Raw genomic sequence first — 13,514 nt, 5'->3', positions numbered from 1 at the left:
TTTACACCATTTATATAATTTGTACATTAAAAAATATAAATTTTTTTGTATAGTAAGTAGAAATTGTTCGAGTAGTGATTTTCATTGTAATAACACTGGGCGATGTATACCATCTACCTGGGTATGTGACAAAGATGATGATTGTGGCGATGGTTCAGACGAGAATGAAGAAAAATGTAAGATGAATAATTCAACTTGTCCTCTAACCAAGTTTGAATGCGTTAATAAGAAATGCATTTTTGAAGTATGTAATTATTCTGATTTACATTAAACAAACATCGTTTGTTATATTTTAATTTAGTGTAATATTATTTAGGCATATTATTGTGATGGTCATGATGACTGTGGCGACAATTCAGATGAACCTGAAAACTGTAAGGTATGTGATTCTGTTAAAGAATTTACGTGTGAAAATGGTGCTTGTGTCTTACTAACTGACTTATGTAATGGTAAAAATGATTGTGGTGATAATTCTGATGAGAATTTGCATACTGAAGAGTGTAGTAAGTATTCAAGTTATTAGTACTTAGATAACATTTTTTTCTAATTATTTTCATATGATTATTGTAGAACATTATAAAAATGAAAATTGTTCATGGCCTGATAAATTTTTTTGCCATAATAAAGTATGTATCAGTGCAAATCTTACTTGTAATGGACAAGATGACTGTGGAGATTTTAGTGATGAAGACAAATGTAGTAAGTATTTCTAAAAGAGTAATTTTATTTATTTACTGTATTTACATAGATATGAGTCATATTGGTCATTTTATAAAATAATTGAACTATACGCTAATATTAGTTTTAATATTAAAATACTTTTTTAGTTGTATGGAGTATATTAATCAAAATTAAATTTTTCAGATATTAATGAGTGTGCATTAGAAAGCAATACACACATTTTTCGTCCTTGTGAGCATATATGTATAGATCGTCCTGTTGGTTATGAATGTAAATGCCATTCTGGTTATAAGGCTGTGGGCACTTTATGCCATGACATTAATGAATGCAATTCTACTGAAATAACGAAACCTTGTAACCAAATATGTTATAACACCATAGGATCTTATAAATGTGATTGTACTGCTGGTTATACATTATTACGAGATGGTTTTTCATGCAAAGCTTCTACAAGTAATAACTGATTAACATTTTACAATTTATATTATTAAAATTTAAACTTGAATTTTTTAGTTGAAAAGCCAATGCTAGTTTTTGCTAATAAACAGTATATTCAACAAATTGATTTACGAGGAACTAAAACTGAAGTTGTAGTGGAAAATTTAACTAATGCTGTTGCGGTTGATTATGATTATGCTGATAATTGTTTCTATTGGTCTGAAGTTTCTACTCAGGGTAGCACTATTAAACGAAAATGCAAGAATATGACTACTGAGGTATATTGAATTTTAAATTTTAATGAATACTTGATCTTTAAATTTATTATTTATAACTTATTTAGAGATTACATGGCCCAGTAATTCAAAGTCCTGATGGAATTGCAGTAGACTGGGTTGCTAAAAACTTGTATTGGTGTGACAAGGGTAAAGACACAATTGAAGTGTCTAAGCTAAATGGTCAATTTAGAAAAGTATTAATAAGTAAAGGTCTAGAAGAACCTAGAGCCCTCAGTTTAGATCCTATTCGAGGATATATGTATTGGACGGATTGGGGAGAAGTGCCTTATATTGGTAAGGCTGGTATGGATGGTAGTGAACCTAAAGTTATTGTAAATGAATCTCTTGGTTGGCCAAATGCTTTAGTATTAAGCTTAGCTACAGAAGAACTTTTTTGGGCTGATGCAAAAGAAGACTATATTGCTTATTCAGATTTAAATGGGAACAATAGACGTGTTATTATGAGCAGAAGTAATTTTGCTATTATTTATAAATAGTTTTAATTTTTGATAAACTTTTTTTTAATTTTTTCCAGAAATTGATCCTTTTATTAATATACACCATGTATTTGCTATCACTTTATTTGAAAATTCTGTTTATTGGTCTGATTGGGAAACAAAATGCATACATAAATGTAATAAATATTCAGGCCAAGAATGTCGAAATGTTACATCACTTGTTTATAGGCCAATGGATATTAAAATTGTGCATCCTCTTTTACAACCATCAAGTAAGTCAATTAAAATAAAAAATAATTGATTTATTAGTAATTTAAGACTTAAAATATTATGTTTATAGTAAATTTTATATTGGATGTATTAAAAGACATTAAAATAATTGTTATTTTTTATTATTTTTTTTACTTTTTTGTAATATTAATTATATAATAAATAAATAGTATTCATTACTTATTTTATTTATCATAGGAGCATATAACCCTTGTGAAAAAAATAATGGTGGCTGCAAAGCTCTATGTCTTTTATCACCGGATTTGGGTAGAACATGTGCATGTCCTCAAGACTTTATTCTTGCACCAGACAACATGAATTGTATTGCAAATTGTTCATCATCACATTTTGTTTGTGCTAATACATTTAAATGCATACCTTTTTGGTGGCATTGCGATAAACTTGTAAGTTTAGGACTTGAATTTTTTTTTTTATAATATTTTTTAAATATATCTATTTTAGGATGATTGTGGAGATGGTTCTGATGAGCCTGATACTTGTTCAGACTTTCAGTGTACTCCTGGACAGTTCCAATGTAAAAATCATCAGTGTATACAGCCTTCACAAATATGTAATGGTATATTTGATTGTAAAGATAATTCTGATGAAGAAAATTGTGGAAATGTAAATATAAATTTTTAATATTATGTTATTTTTTAGAATAGTGATTCTCAACCATTTTTTTATTTAATACATTTTTGCTCATATTATATTAATTTATTATTTTGCATTATTTACAAAATATAATTAATATTAACTGGAATATTTCATGATTCATTTTTTTTGTTGCTGAAAATGTTTTAATATGTGATATTAACATAATGCATATAAATTACTTAAACCATGTATTATTTTTCAATATTCTTATACAGTATACATGTCTTGATACGGACTTTAAATGTCAACGTGGCTCTAAATTTAGCAAATTATCAATGCCAACATGTATATCGAATCAACTAAAATGTAATGGTCGCAATGATTGTTTGGATGGTGAAGATGAAAAAGATTGTAAATTAAAAGCATGTGGTACAAAAGAGGTAAAATTAAAAATCGTATTTTCAATATCTTAAAATAAAATAAAATAAATATTCTTTTAAAGTTATTAATGGTTACATTTAAAATTAATTATTACTCTTCCTGAAAAGTTAATATAATCTCTAATAATATAAGTATAGTTTATTATATTATATTAATTAAATATTTTTCAGTTCAAATGCGAAATTACTGGGAAGTGTATTCCAAAAGTTTTTATGTGTGATGGCGAATATGATTGTGGATTAGGAGATAATTCTGATGAACCAGAAGATTGTACTTCTAGAACATGTTCATCAGATGAAATGCGTTGTAAAAATGGTCGATGTATCCATTCAACGTGGATGTGTGATGGCGAAAATGATTGTCCTGATATGGATGATGAACCACCTTCTTGTTTTAACATTACATGTGATCCAACTTACTTTAAATGTGCTAATGGAAAGTGAGTAAACTTCAATTAAAATTCAGCACAAATCATTTAAAATTAAAGTTTGAAATCACTTTGTAACTTTGTAATAGTTATGGGTCAAGCTCAATATTTTAATCATAACAAAATCATTGTATAACATTTTGTTACTAAATTCACACTCAAAATTTGTATCTGAATTTACCTCAAATTATAAACATAATATTTTGTTTGTAAATAAAGTAATTATAAATAATATTATTATGAATTCAAACACAAATCCATTTTTGGTTTTATTATTTTTATTAGATTAAAATTTACTGTAATTAAAATTTTTTCATCTTTCAAGATTTCACACTATTATTGTTTTAACAATTAAAATATTTTTTCTTCAATGTTTCATAATTGTTTATATTTGTATAGTAGCATATTAGTAATCCAAATATATGTTTTATCCAAAAGACGCGGTTATCTGAATGGCTTCGAGTGTACATCGCCACCATTCTATTATTGTACTTAAGTAAACCAATAAAATAATAATCATAATAATTGTTACGACTATATATCACATGAGTGCATCTTAAATAATTTTAGTTAATTTAAAAAAATGTAATCAATTATTATATTTATTGTACTCAAATAGCTTATACACAAATCAATGAAAAAAATGTTTAAGTTTAAATTGTTAGACAATTTTGTAATAAAGTTGTTGGCCATCTGAACGATCCCTTTTCCCAATTCTCTTTGAATTACCTCGATATTACTGTATTTATATCTATGCTTTCTCAATAATAATGAAGTATTTATTATATACATGTGTATAAAATGATTATAAGTGTTTAAAATGTTTTATGTTTATTTTACATCATATTCTATTTTATTTATCATTTCAAATTTTAAGTTTATGATGTATTCATTTGTAAAGTTTATCTTTATTTTGAAGTATATGAATAAATAGTATATTTAATTATAGTACGTGATTAAAAGCATATTACTGTTAATATTTTTTTTACTGTCTTTAATTATAAATATTTACTTTAATACTATATTCTATAGACTCTGTAGTAATTATTGGAATGATCATTATAAATTATAAATAAACTGTACAAAGTGATATCAAACTATACATATTAACTATAGTTTTATAATCAACACTTTTTTTTTTAAAGGTGTATTCCAGGACGCTGGCGATGTGATTATGAAAATGATTGTGTTGATAGATCTGATGAAATTGGCTGCTCACCAAGAAACTGTTCTAAATATGAATTTCGGTATTTTTAAATACAACATTATATCTATTTAATATAATTTAACCACTTTTACATTATTTATTAGTATTATAATTATTGATAATTTTATAAAAGTATTATAAAATTAGTAGATTTAGAGCTTGAAATTTGAATATTTAAATAAAAAGCTGTGTTCATAGATATCCGATTTCTAATTATTTTTTTAAAATATTAATTGTTAAGTTTTATTTGTTGTTTATTTTTAAGTTAAAATATTTTAATTGTTTGTGATTCTAGGTGCTTTGATGGTCAATGTATACCAGCTAGTCAAAAATGTGATGGACAAATTAACTGTTCAGATAAAAGTGATGAGAATGAATGTGATTCTCATGTTGTTTGTCATACTGATGATTTTCATTGTAATGGATCTTATCATTGTATTTCACCGTAAGTTATATCCACAATTTGTTTTTCATATTTTTAAATTAACAATGTAATAATACACTAAATAACATTTTTTAATAAGAAAATGGAAGTGTGATGGAGATCAAGATTGTCCTGATGGTTCTGATGAATGGAATTGTACAGATAAACTTGGAAAAGGATGTTCAATCAGCCGTAATGGTCAATTTGTATGTAATAATGGTGATTGTATATCACTTGGAAATAGATGTGATGGTGAAGAAGATTGTGCAGATGGTAGTGATGAAAACCGAACTATGTGTGCATTAGTAGCTTGTCCACCTGGAAAATATCGATGTGACAATCATAATTGTGTATTTAATACAAATGTCTGTGATGGTTTGGATCATTGTGGTGATGGTTCCGATGAAACTAAAATGGCATGTGAGTAATTATTCTTAAATGACCATATTTATTTCTATTGTTTACGGTAAAATTATTCAAATTTAATTCAATGAAATTTTTAATTCATATCTTTTAAATCAATTTAATTTAACTTTGCATGGTATATATTATATTTTATAAATTTTAATTTGTTAGTGGTATATTATTTATAATTACCTTGGGCAAAATTATACACCTTAGACATTTTATAAATAAATAATGTTTTTAATTATTTTGATTTAGGCGCAAGTGCTAGTCAAATATGTGATTCAAGTAAATTTAGATGTGGAAATGGGCTTTGTATAAGCCGGCATCTACGATGCAATGGATTTTTTGACTGTCTTGATAATTCAGATGAACAGTTATGCAATGTCACTAAATCATCTTGTCAATTTGGAACATGTTCTCAAATTTGTGTACCCAAAAAGAATTCTACTTATTCTTGTCATTGTGCTTCTGGTTACAGCGTAACTCTTCCTAATAAATCATGTCAAGCAATTGGTAAGTTTAGTATATAATTTAATTTATATCTTTTTTTGTATTAATGGTTTTTGAGATGTATGTACTACTTTGAGTTACTATATTTATAGGTACTCCAGCATTATTAGTTGTTGCCAACAATGAAGGAGATATTTTTTTTATTGATCCATATAAATCCAAAGAGAACCTATTTAAATCTTCTGCTGTTACAATACCATCTCATAAAATACATTCAATTGATATATTGTGGACAGTAAATGTAACATATTTATTTTGGAGTGATCATAATTCTAAAGCCTTATATTCTAAAATTATTATTATTGATAAATCAAATCGTACTACTCGTGATGTAAATACTGCTAAACAAATCGTAAGTTGTTGATTCTATAACTTTATTTTATCTGATTTAAATTTTGTACTTAAGTGTTTTCTTTTATTTAGATACAAACAATAGGCACTCCTGAAAGTATTGCTGTAGATTGGGTCTCAAAAAATGTATATTGGATTGAAACTTCTGACAGAACCAAAGCTATCAAAGTAGCTACAGTAGATGGAAAAAATATTAGAACTTTGGTAAAACTTGAAACAGATCGTAAACCTCAAAATATTGTGTTAGATCCTCAATCTAGGTAATTATTTTATGTATATTGTTTTTATTTTGTTTAGGTTAAATTAATTTTCCATAATCTCAAAATGTATTATGTATATATATTTTTTAACTTGGATCATATTTAAGCAATTAATAATTTTAACTTTTTCATACATTTATAAATTAAATCACATAGTAGAAAAATATTAGTAATACATCTAATACATTAAAAAAAAAAGGAAAAAAAATTATGTTAATCTGATGTCATACTTAAACATTTTAAATTTTACTATGTTCAAATTATTTAAACTAAGCTTTTTGAGATGTTTTTATTTGATCTTAAATTTCTTGAAATTGTTAAAATTTCTTAGAGTCTGGGATGTTTGAAGGTTTTAAGAGTTAGAGAACTCAATCTTATTTTTTTTGTTATTGTTATGATAATACATTTCTACCTATGTACCTGTTTTCTTTATTTAGGTCGATGTATTGGACTGATTTGGGTCGTAAACCACGCATTGAAACATGTTCAATGGATGGTTATAACAGACGAACATTTATTAGTGAATCTGTTCGTAGTCCTGCAGGTATCACAATTGATTATGCTGCTCGCCGTTTATATTGGTCTGATACTAAGCCGTACACTATAGAATCTGTTTCATTAGATGGAAAAGGACGAAAAGTTATACATAAATTTCCCAAAGGTATACATGATCATTGTTATTTATATTAATGTTTATAAAGAATTAACTAATTATATATTTTAATATCGAAGAGTGGTTAAATTGGTTCAAAAAGTATTCAAAATGCTCTAACTTTTCAATTTTTAATTAAAATCCTTATGTGAGTTAATATTATATTGTATCAAAAAATAATAAAAGAAAATTAAATAATTATCAAGTTTTCCTATATCAATATTTTATAATGATCTTAGATTTTGAACAGAATGATGAATGTATTGATTTAACTATGTTTTTTTTTTTTTTTTGTGGATAACCACACAATAAGCTGTCGATAAAATGCTTCAATTTTCAAAAATGAGGGTGGTTATGGATATAAAGTTGAATATAGTTTGTACTGATCAAACTTAAAAATTGTCAGTACTTATTTCTATAATCAGCAAATAATAAAAAAAAAATTAAGGAAAAATTGGAATTTTTTTACAAAAATTTATTTTTATTTAATTTAAAACAACTATATATACTTGAAATTTTTTGTAAATATTTTTATTATTGTTTTTTAATAAGGGTAAAATATTCAAAATATTTTGACTATTTTTATTAAGCTGTTTATAGGCATAAGAAATTTTCAACTTTTTTAGTTATTTTTATAAATGCCGATTAAAAATTATTTGTGAGGTAGAAATATTTAAAATTTTAATACATACATTGTTAATTTCACACTTTTAAAAAAATCTATAGTCACAATATTTTTTTTTAAGCAATTATAGTTAGAATTTTGACAAAATTCATAAAAATATTTGTTTTTTAGCTAAGGCTTAAAATTGCCAGGTTCTTAATAAGTTATTCAACCTCTATTTGAAAAAAAATTCTACCAGAAAGCTAAATTAATTTTTTATGAGTAATTCAAGTTCAAATGTTTACATCAATCGATATTCACATGTAAAATAATTATTTCTCCTTGAATAATTTTTTATATTTTATTTTGTTAAAAAAAAAAATTAAATTGACACTTGAAATTTTCATAAAATAATTATATTATCGTATTCAATTTTTTTTACTTATTTTAAGTTACTTATGGGTATGGTTTTATTTGTATGTAGGAGTATACAAGTTCATAAGTAAGAATTCTTACAAACTTTGTCAAAATTCCTAAAAATTACAAACTATTTGAAGTTAAAAATTCATAAAAAATTTTCTCTTTGTGGCTTGGTGTGGCGCGTTGTCTGCTACTAGTCGCGGAATGCGACTGAGAGTAAGTAACGGCCATAGCTATTAGTTCCCGGATGGGTGACCACTCGGGATCATAGTGGTTAAAAACCTTGCCACACACACGTGTTTGCTATCAACCGTAACAATCGTAAAAATACAACCTACCGTACCAACCTTACCCCTTACCATAATTCATAACCCCTACAAACAGCTAATAGCCCTAGTTGCCGGGCTTAAGTTCAATAAAAAAAAAAAAAAAAAAATTTCTTTTTGTATCTAAGTTTTGAAAATGTTTAAACTTATTTAGGTGATAAATAATGATATGTTAATTATGTTGTTATAATTTAAAAATATATTTTGTTATAACTTAAACTTTTATGTATTTCATATTATAAATTTTACTATATACAATAATATTTTGAATTTATTTTAAAATATTGTTTATTTAATAGATATTATAAATTATTTTTGCTGTTTTACAGTATTTACAGAATAATATCATTACATTTTGAGTTATATGAGTTGATAAATATGGTATAAATATTTATTATCATAATAATTAAGTATTGATAATAATATTAAATATAATATTTTTGAAAAAAAGTATGTTAACATACTTTAATATTAAAAATAATATAAATGATTGATAGCTATATCAAAAAAAAAATTATATTACTTAGTGATGTAGGCTGAAATACTGATTCCATATGGAATCGTTTTTTGTATACAGAATTGCATTTAAATTTAACACATCTATAACAGTGACCAGTTTGAAGTACAGCAGTGTTGCTCACTTACCTACTTTCTTAAGACTTGTATTTAGAACCTGCTATAAATTTTGGTTTTTAAATATGTTTCTTACAGGTAAACATCCAACTAACATTGATTTATTTGAAGATTCAATTTATGTATCACTTTTGACTACAATTGTAAAAATTGGAAAGTTTGAAGATAAGAATACAACTATCTTATCAAAAACTATCTTTAGGGCTACAGATTTAGTTATTATGCAAGAGAACAAACATCCAAAAGACTGTAAGTATTTATTTACTTATTTTTATATAATGTCTAATATGTTTTAATATTTTAGTGAACAACTATTGCGAATTAAATCCATGTCATCCTACTGCGCTGTGTACTCTAAGTATAAATCCCAAAAATAGAACTTGTATGTGTGCTGATGACCAAGTAGAAGTTCCCACATTGACGGTATGAAGTACATTATTCAATCTTAAATCCTTTAAAAATTAATGTTTTTATTTTTAGGACATTAAATGTATAGATAAACAAACCCCTCCTTTAGTTTGTGATCCATCATGTGATAAGGGAGAATGTGTATTAAATGTGACATCAGAATTAGGTTATTGTAAATGTGATCCATTTTTTACTGGAGAGACATGTAGTGACTATGAATGTCATAAATTCTGTCATAATAAAGCTTCCTGTTATGTAGCATATGACGTTGAACTGAAAGAATCTAAACTCAAGGTATTTACTGTTTTATTATTATTTTTATTTTTTTGAAAAACCTATAATAATACTTAATGTGTATTATTTTATTAGTGTATTTGCTCTATTAATTGGAGTGGTGATAGATGTGATGTTCCTGTATCTCAAAATAATTGCTCAACAAGAGGTTGTTTGAATGGTGGAAATTGTATGGACAATAGTTGTGACTGTTTGCCAGGCTTTACAGGTTTTTGATTATAATATATCTATTAAGATTGATTTTGTTTATATATTTAACTTAAATTTATATAGTTAGTAATATTTTATAAAAATTTTAAGGTGATCGATGTGAAAAATGTGTAAGCATTGATTGTAAAAATGGAGGTATATGTGTTAGATCTGATTCTGGATATGGTGAATGTCAGTGCACTGCTGGATATAGGGGTCCCTCATGTACTAAATCAGATTGCGATAACTATTGTATCCAGGTATTATTATATAAAATTAATAAGTAAAATACTTTTTCTATTATATATTAATTTTTCTTTTTAGGGAACCTGCTTTTTGGATTCCAATGGTCCTATTTGTAAATGCCATGAAGGATATACTGGCCCACATTGTGAATTTGTAAATTGTGACAATAATAACTGTTTAAATGGCGGTAAGGAATAAGAAAGTTTAAGATTTTATAGTATAGTAACTGCTGTGATCTCTTTTGAATAGTATGCAACACATATTTACGATTTGAAGAGAAAAGGTTTATTATTTAAGTTTTTTACTCTATTTTAGTTTGCTCATTTTATTGTTTTCAGTTAAGAACCTAGGAAATCAAAGGATCTTTTTTCAGTTAGTTAATTAAAAAATACCAATATTAATTATTGGGATCAAATTTTAAATTTCTCAAAAGAATCATAAAAATAAATGAATTTTGTTTCAATACTTAGATCATTGTATTAAGACAGCAATTACTAAATTACAAATTTTTGTATTCTAAATACATTTTTTATAAATTTATATTTTTAGGATCGTGTTATTTCAAAGATAATATTACTGCTTGTTTATGTTCTCCACAATTCAAAGGACCAACATGCCGTATTGATATTTGCAACTGTACATGTGATCAAGATGACCACGAATGTCATATATATTGTCCTCCTAATAGGAAGTATTCTTTATGTGATCAGTTAAATTCTACTAAAAGTTTATGTCATCCAGAGATGTGTAAAAATGGTGGTACTTGTATAATTGTTGATGGACTACCCGCCTGCAGGTAATAATAATAATAAAAAAAAGAATAGTTGCACATTTATTTTATTTTAATTAAAATTGCCCTTTGGTAATTACTTTTTTTGCAATTTATAATGTGTATATTTCTGTATATATTTTTTTAAGTTTAAAACTTACTATTTTAGATGTGTTGGGCTTTGGGGTTCATCTGACTGTAGCAATATAATTGTGGACTCTGGATCGTGTTTGGGTTATTGTTATAATAATGGTACATGTTACATGGAATCAAATAGTGGAGTAGATGAACCTAATTGTAAATGTAGTTCAGGATGGACTGGATCACGATGCACAGATCGATTCACTTGTATAAATTATTGTTTAAATGATGGCACATGTATAGAGCCTGAAGAATCAAATGGAAGCTTTTCATGCCAGTAATTATAATTTAAAATTTTAGTTTAAAATCTCTTTGTTAATTTTTGTTTCTAAACTAAAATATTTTTATTTAGTTGTCAAAAAGGTTATGTTGGTAATAGATGCCAAACCCAATTAATAATAAAATATACATCTTCAGATCTTCAAAATAAACACAGTATAAATGCTTTGTGGGTAATATTCTTAATTATTATGCTATCAATTGTTATTACTGCTACTACATATTATTTCACCAAGCTTAGAAGAAGGTAAGTTTTACTGCAAATCTGTTATTATTTTTTGTATTTATAAATATTAATTGTTGTTATTATTATTTTTTTCTTGTAGAGGCCGTTCGTTTTTACATGTAAGAATGCAAGAAAATATAGAAGTTAATAATCCAATGTACATACAAGATGATATAGATGATGAAGATATTCATTTGGATCGATCTTTTCCATTACAAGAAAAAGTAGTTTATACATTATAAGTTAGTCAGACTGTAGCATATTAATCTTATGTTGAAATTATTGTTTTATAGCCTAGTGGACATTTTGGAAACCCAGTGTATGACTCCGTGTACAGTGCTGGTAGCAGTACATCAGTGACTGGTAGTGAAGAAAGCAAAGGCCTTTTACAGAGCACTAATTTGACAAACCAAATATTGTCACCAGAAAATAGCCATGATGAAACATAAAAGTAATAAACTACAAATTTGGTATATTAATTTTAAGAATCATTTACTGATATAGTTTGTTTAATGAATTTATATAAAACAAACAACTAAAGATTTCAATATCATTTATTTGTTGTACCTTTATTACTCAAAAAACAACTATTTGTAGACTTTAATTTTATGTTTTATTGTACAGATATTCAGTATCATTAATACTAGTTCCTATTTCTATACGAAAAATAATAACAGTACAACAATGATTTCTATTAATGTTGTAATTTAGTTATAATACTTATATTTGGTAAAATTCGTCTATATCGGTAAATCCATAATATAGCAGAATAAATAATTATGCTTGCTAATAACAGTTGATGAATTTTGTATGAGATACTGAAAATATTTTTTTTTATAATAATTATCCCATACAAATATTTTAATTTTATGATATTCCAAATGTGAATTATATATGGTTTTAGATAGATTTTGCTGAAATATGACAATTTAGATCACTAGTTTTTTTTTTTAAATTTGTTTAATAGTTTTTTATATTTAAGTTTTTTTTTTTTTATATATATACTAGACAGATATTTTTCTAGTTATAGATAAGTTAAACCTTATTTTTTTTAACTCGATCTGGTTTTTAGACATTCAAATAATGTTTAATTTTTAATGGACCAGTCAATATGTGATTTAGTTATAGTAATGTGCAGCTCTTGTCAATTTGAAATTTGAACAATTAACTAATGTTACCAATAATAAATAATCTCATTTAACTTCATTTATTGATTAAAAAGTTTTATTATTGAGAATTGCTTAAATATAGGTAGGTACTAGGTATGATTTATAAAAATGATCTGGGTAAAACATTAAGATACAAACCTTAATATTGTATGCAATTTTTTAAATTTGAATTTTTACTAAATCAACATTGAATTACATAGTTTATATCAAAGTTGTATTATATATATATGATTTGTTATAATGCAAAATGCTGCAATATACATTTAAAATTATTATCTTAAAAACTAATTTGGATAACTAAATTTTGTATTTTATTATACATTTTCATTACAACATTTAACAAAGATGTATTAATGTTTTTTGTTCTAAATATTTTTAGAGTGAAATACTTATCTTTTATTTCCTAAT

The 13,514-nt window shown here is 25.4% G+C and overlaps 1 protein-coding gene across 1 annotated transcript in view; it reads left to right on the top strand.

Moving 5' to 3' along the window:
- LOC112599689 (low-density lipoprotein receptor-related protein 1) overlaps positions 1-12,442 on the top strand; it is a 36,898-nt gene extending 24,456 nt beyond the window's left edge. Inside the window, exons 41-69 of the mRNA XM_025346707.1 lie at positions 54-244; positions 317-503; positions 571-699; positions 865-1,134; positions 1,195-1,397; positions 1,463-1,868; positions 1,933-2,127; positions 2,324-2,529; positions 2,588-2,749; positions 2,998-3,162; positions 3,334-3,602; positions 4,736-4,837; positions 5,093-5,242; positions 5,322-5,641; positions 5,885-6,142; positions 6,232-6,491; positions 6,563-6,750; positions 7,188-7,411; positions 9,464-9,634; positions 9,690-9,808; positions 9,866-10,087; positions 10,163-10,295; positions 10,388-10,536; positions 10,601-10,709; positions 11,072-11,318; positions 11,461-11,709; positions 11,785-11,958; positions 12,038-12,161; positions 12,231-12,442. Of these exons, the coding sequence (XP_025202492.1) occupies positions 54-244; positions 317-503; positions 571-699; positions 865-1,134; positions 1,195-1,397; positions 1,463-1,868; positions 1,933-2,127; positions 2,324-2,529; positions 2,588-2,749; positions 2,998-3,162; positions 3,334-3,602; positions 4,736-4,837; positions 5,093-5,242; positions 5,322-5,641; positions 5,885-6,142; positions 6,232-6,491; positions 6,563-6,750; positions 7,188-7,411; positions 9,464-9,634; positions 9,690-9,808; positions 9,866-10,087; positions 10,163-10,295; positions 10,388-10,536; positions 10,601-10,709; positions 11,072-11,318; positions 11,461-11,709; positions 11,785-11,958; positions 12,038-12,161; positions 12,231-12,386 (5,738 nt within the window). The 3' untranslated portion in view covers positions 12,387-12,442. The remainder of the gene's footprint in view (positions 1-53; positions 245-316; positions 504-570; positions 700-864; positions 1,135-1,194; positions 1,398-1,462; positions 1,869-1,932; positions 2,128-2,323; positions 2,530-2,587; positions 2,750-2,997; positions 3,163-3,333; positions 3,603-4,735; positions 4,838-5,092; positions 5,243-5,321; positions 5,642-5,884; positions 6,143-6,231; positions 6,492-6,562; positions 6,751-7,187; positions 7,412-9,463; positions 9,635-9,689; positions 9,809-9,865; positions 10,088-10,162; positions 10,296-10,387; positions 10,537-10,600; positions 10,710-11,071; positions 11,319-11,460; positions 11,710-11,784; positions 11,959-12,037; positions 12,162-12,230) is intronic.
- Positions 12,443-13,514: the final 1,072 nt, after the last annotated feature.

This window comes from Melanaphis sacchari, unplaced genomic scaffold (assembly GCF_002803265.2).
Source record: "Melanaphis sacchari strain LSU unplaced genomic scaffold, SCAv2.0 Contig54_pilon_pilon, whole genome shotgun sequence".
NCBI classification, from domain to species: Eukaryota; Metazoa; Arthropoda; class Insecta; order Hemiptera; family Aphididae; genus Melanaphis; species Melanaphis sacchari.
This window is presented reverse-complemented; position numbering and strand designations above follow the sequence as displayed.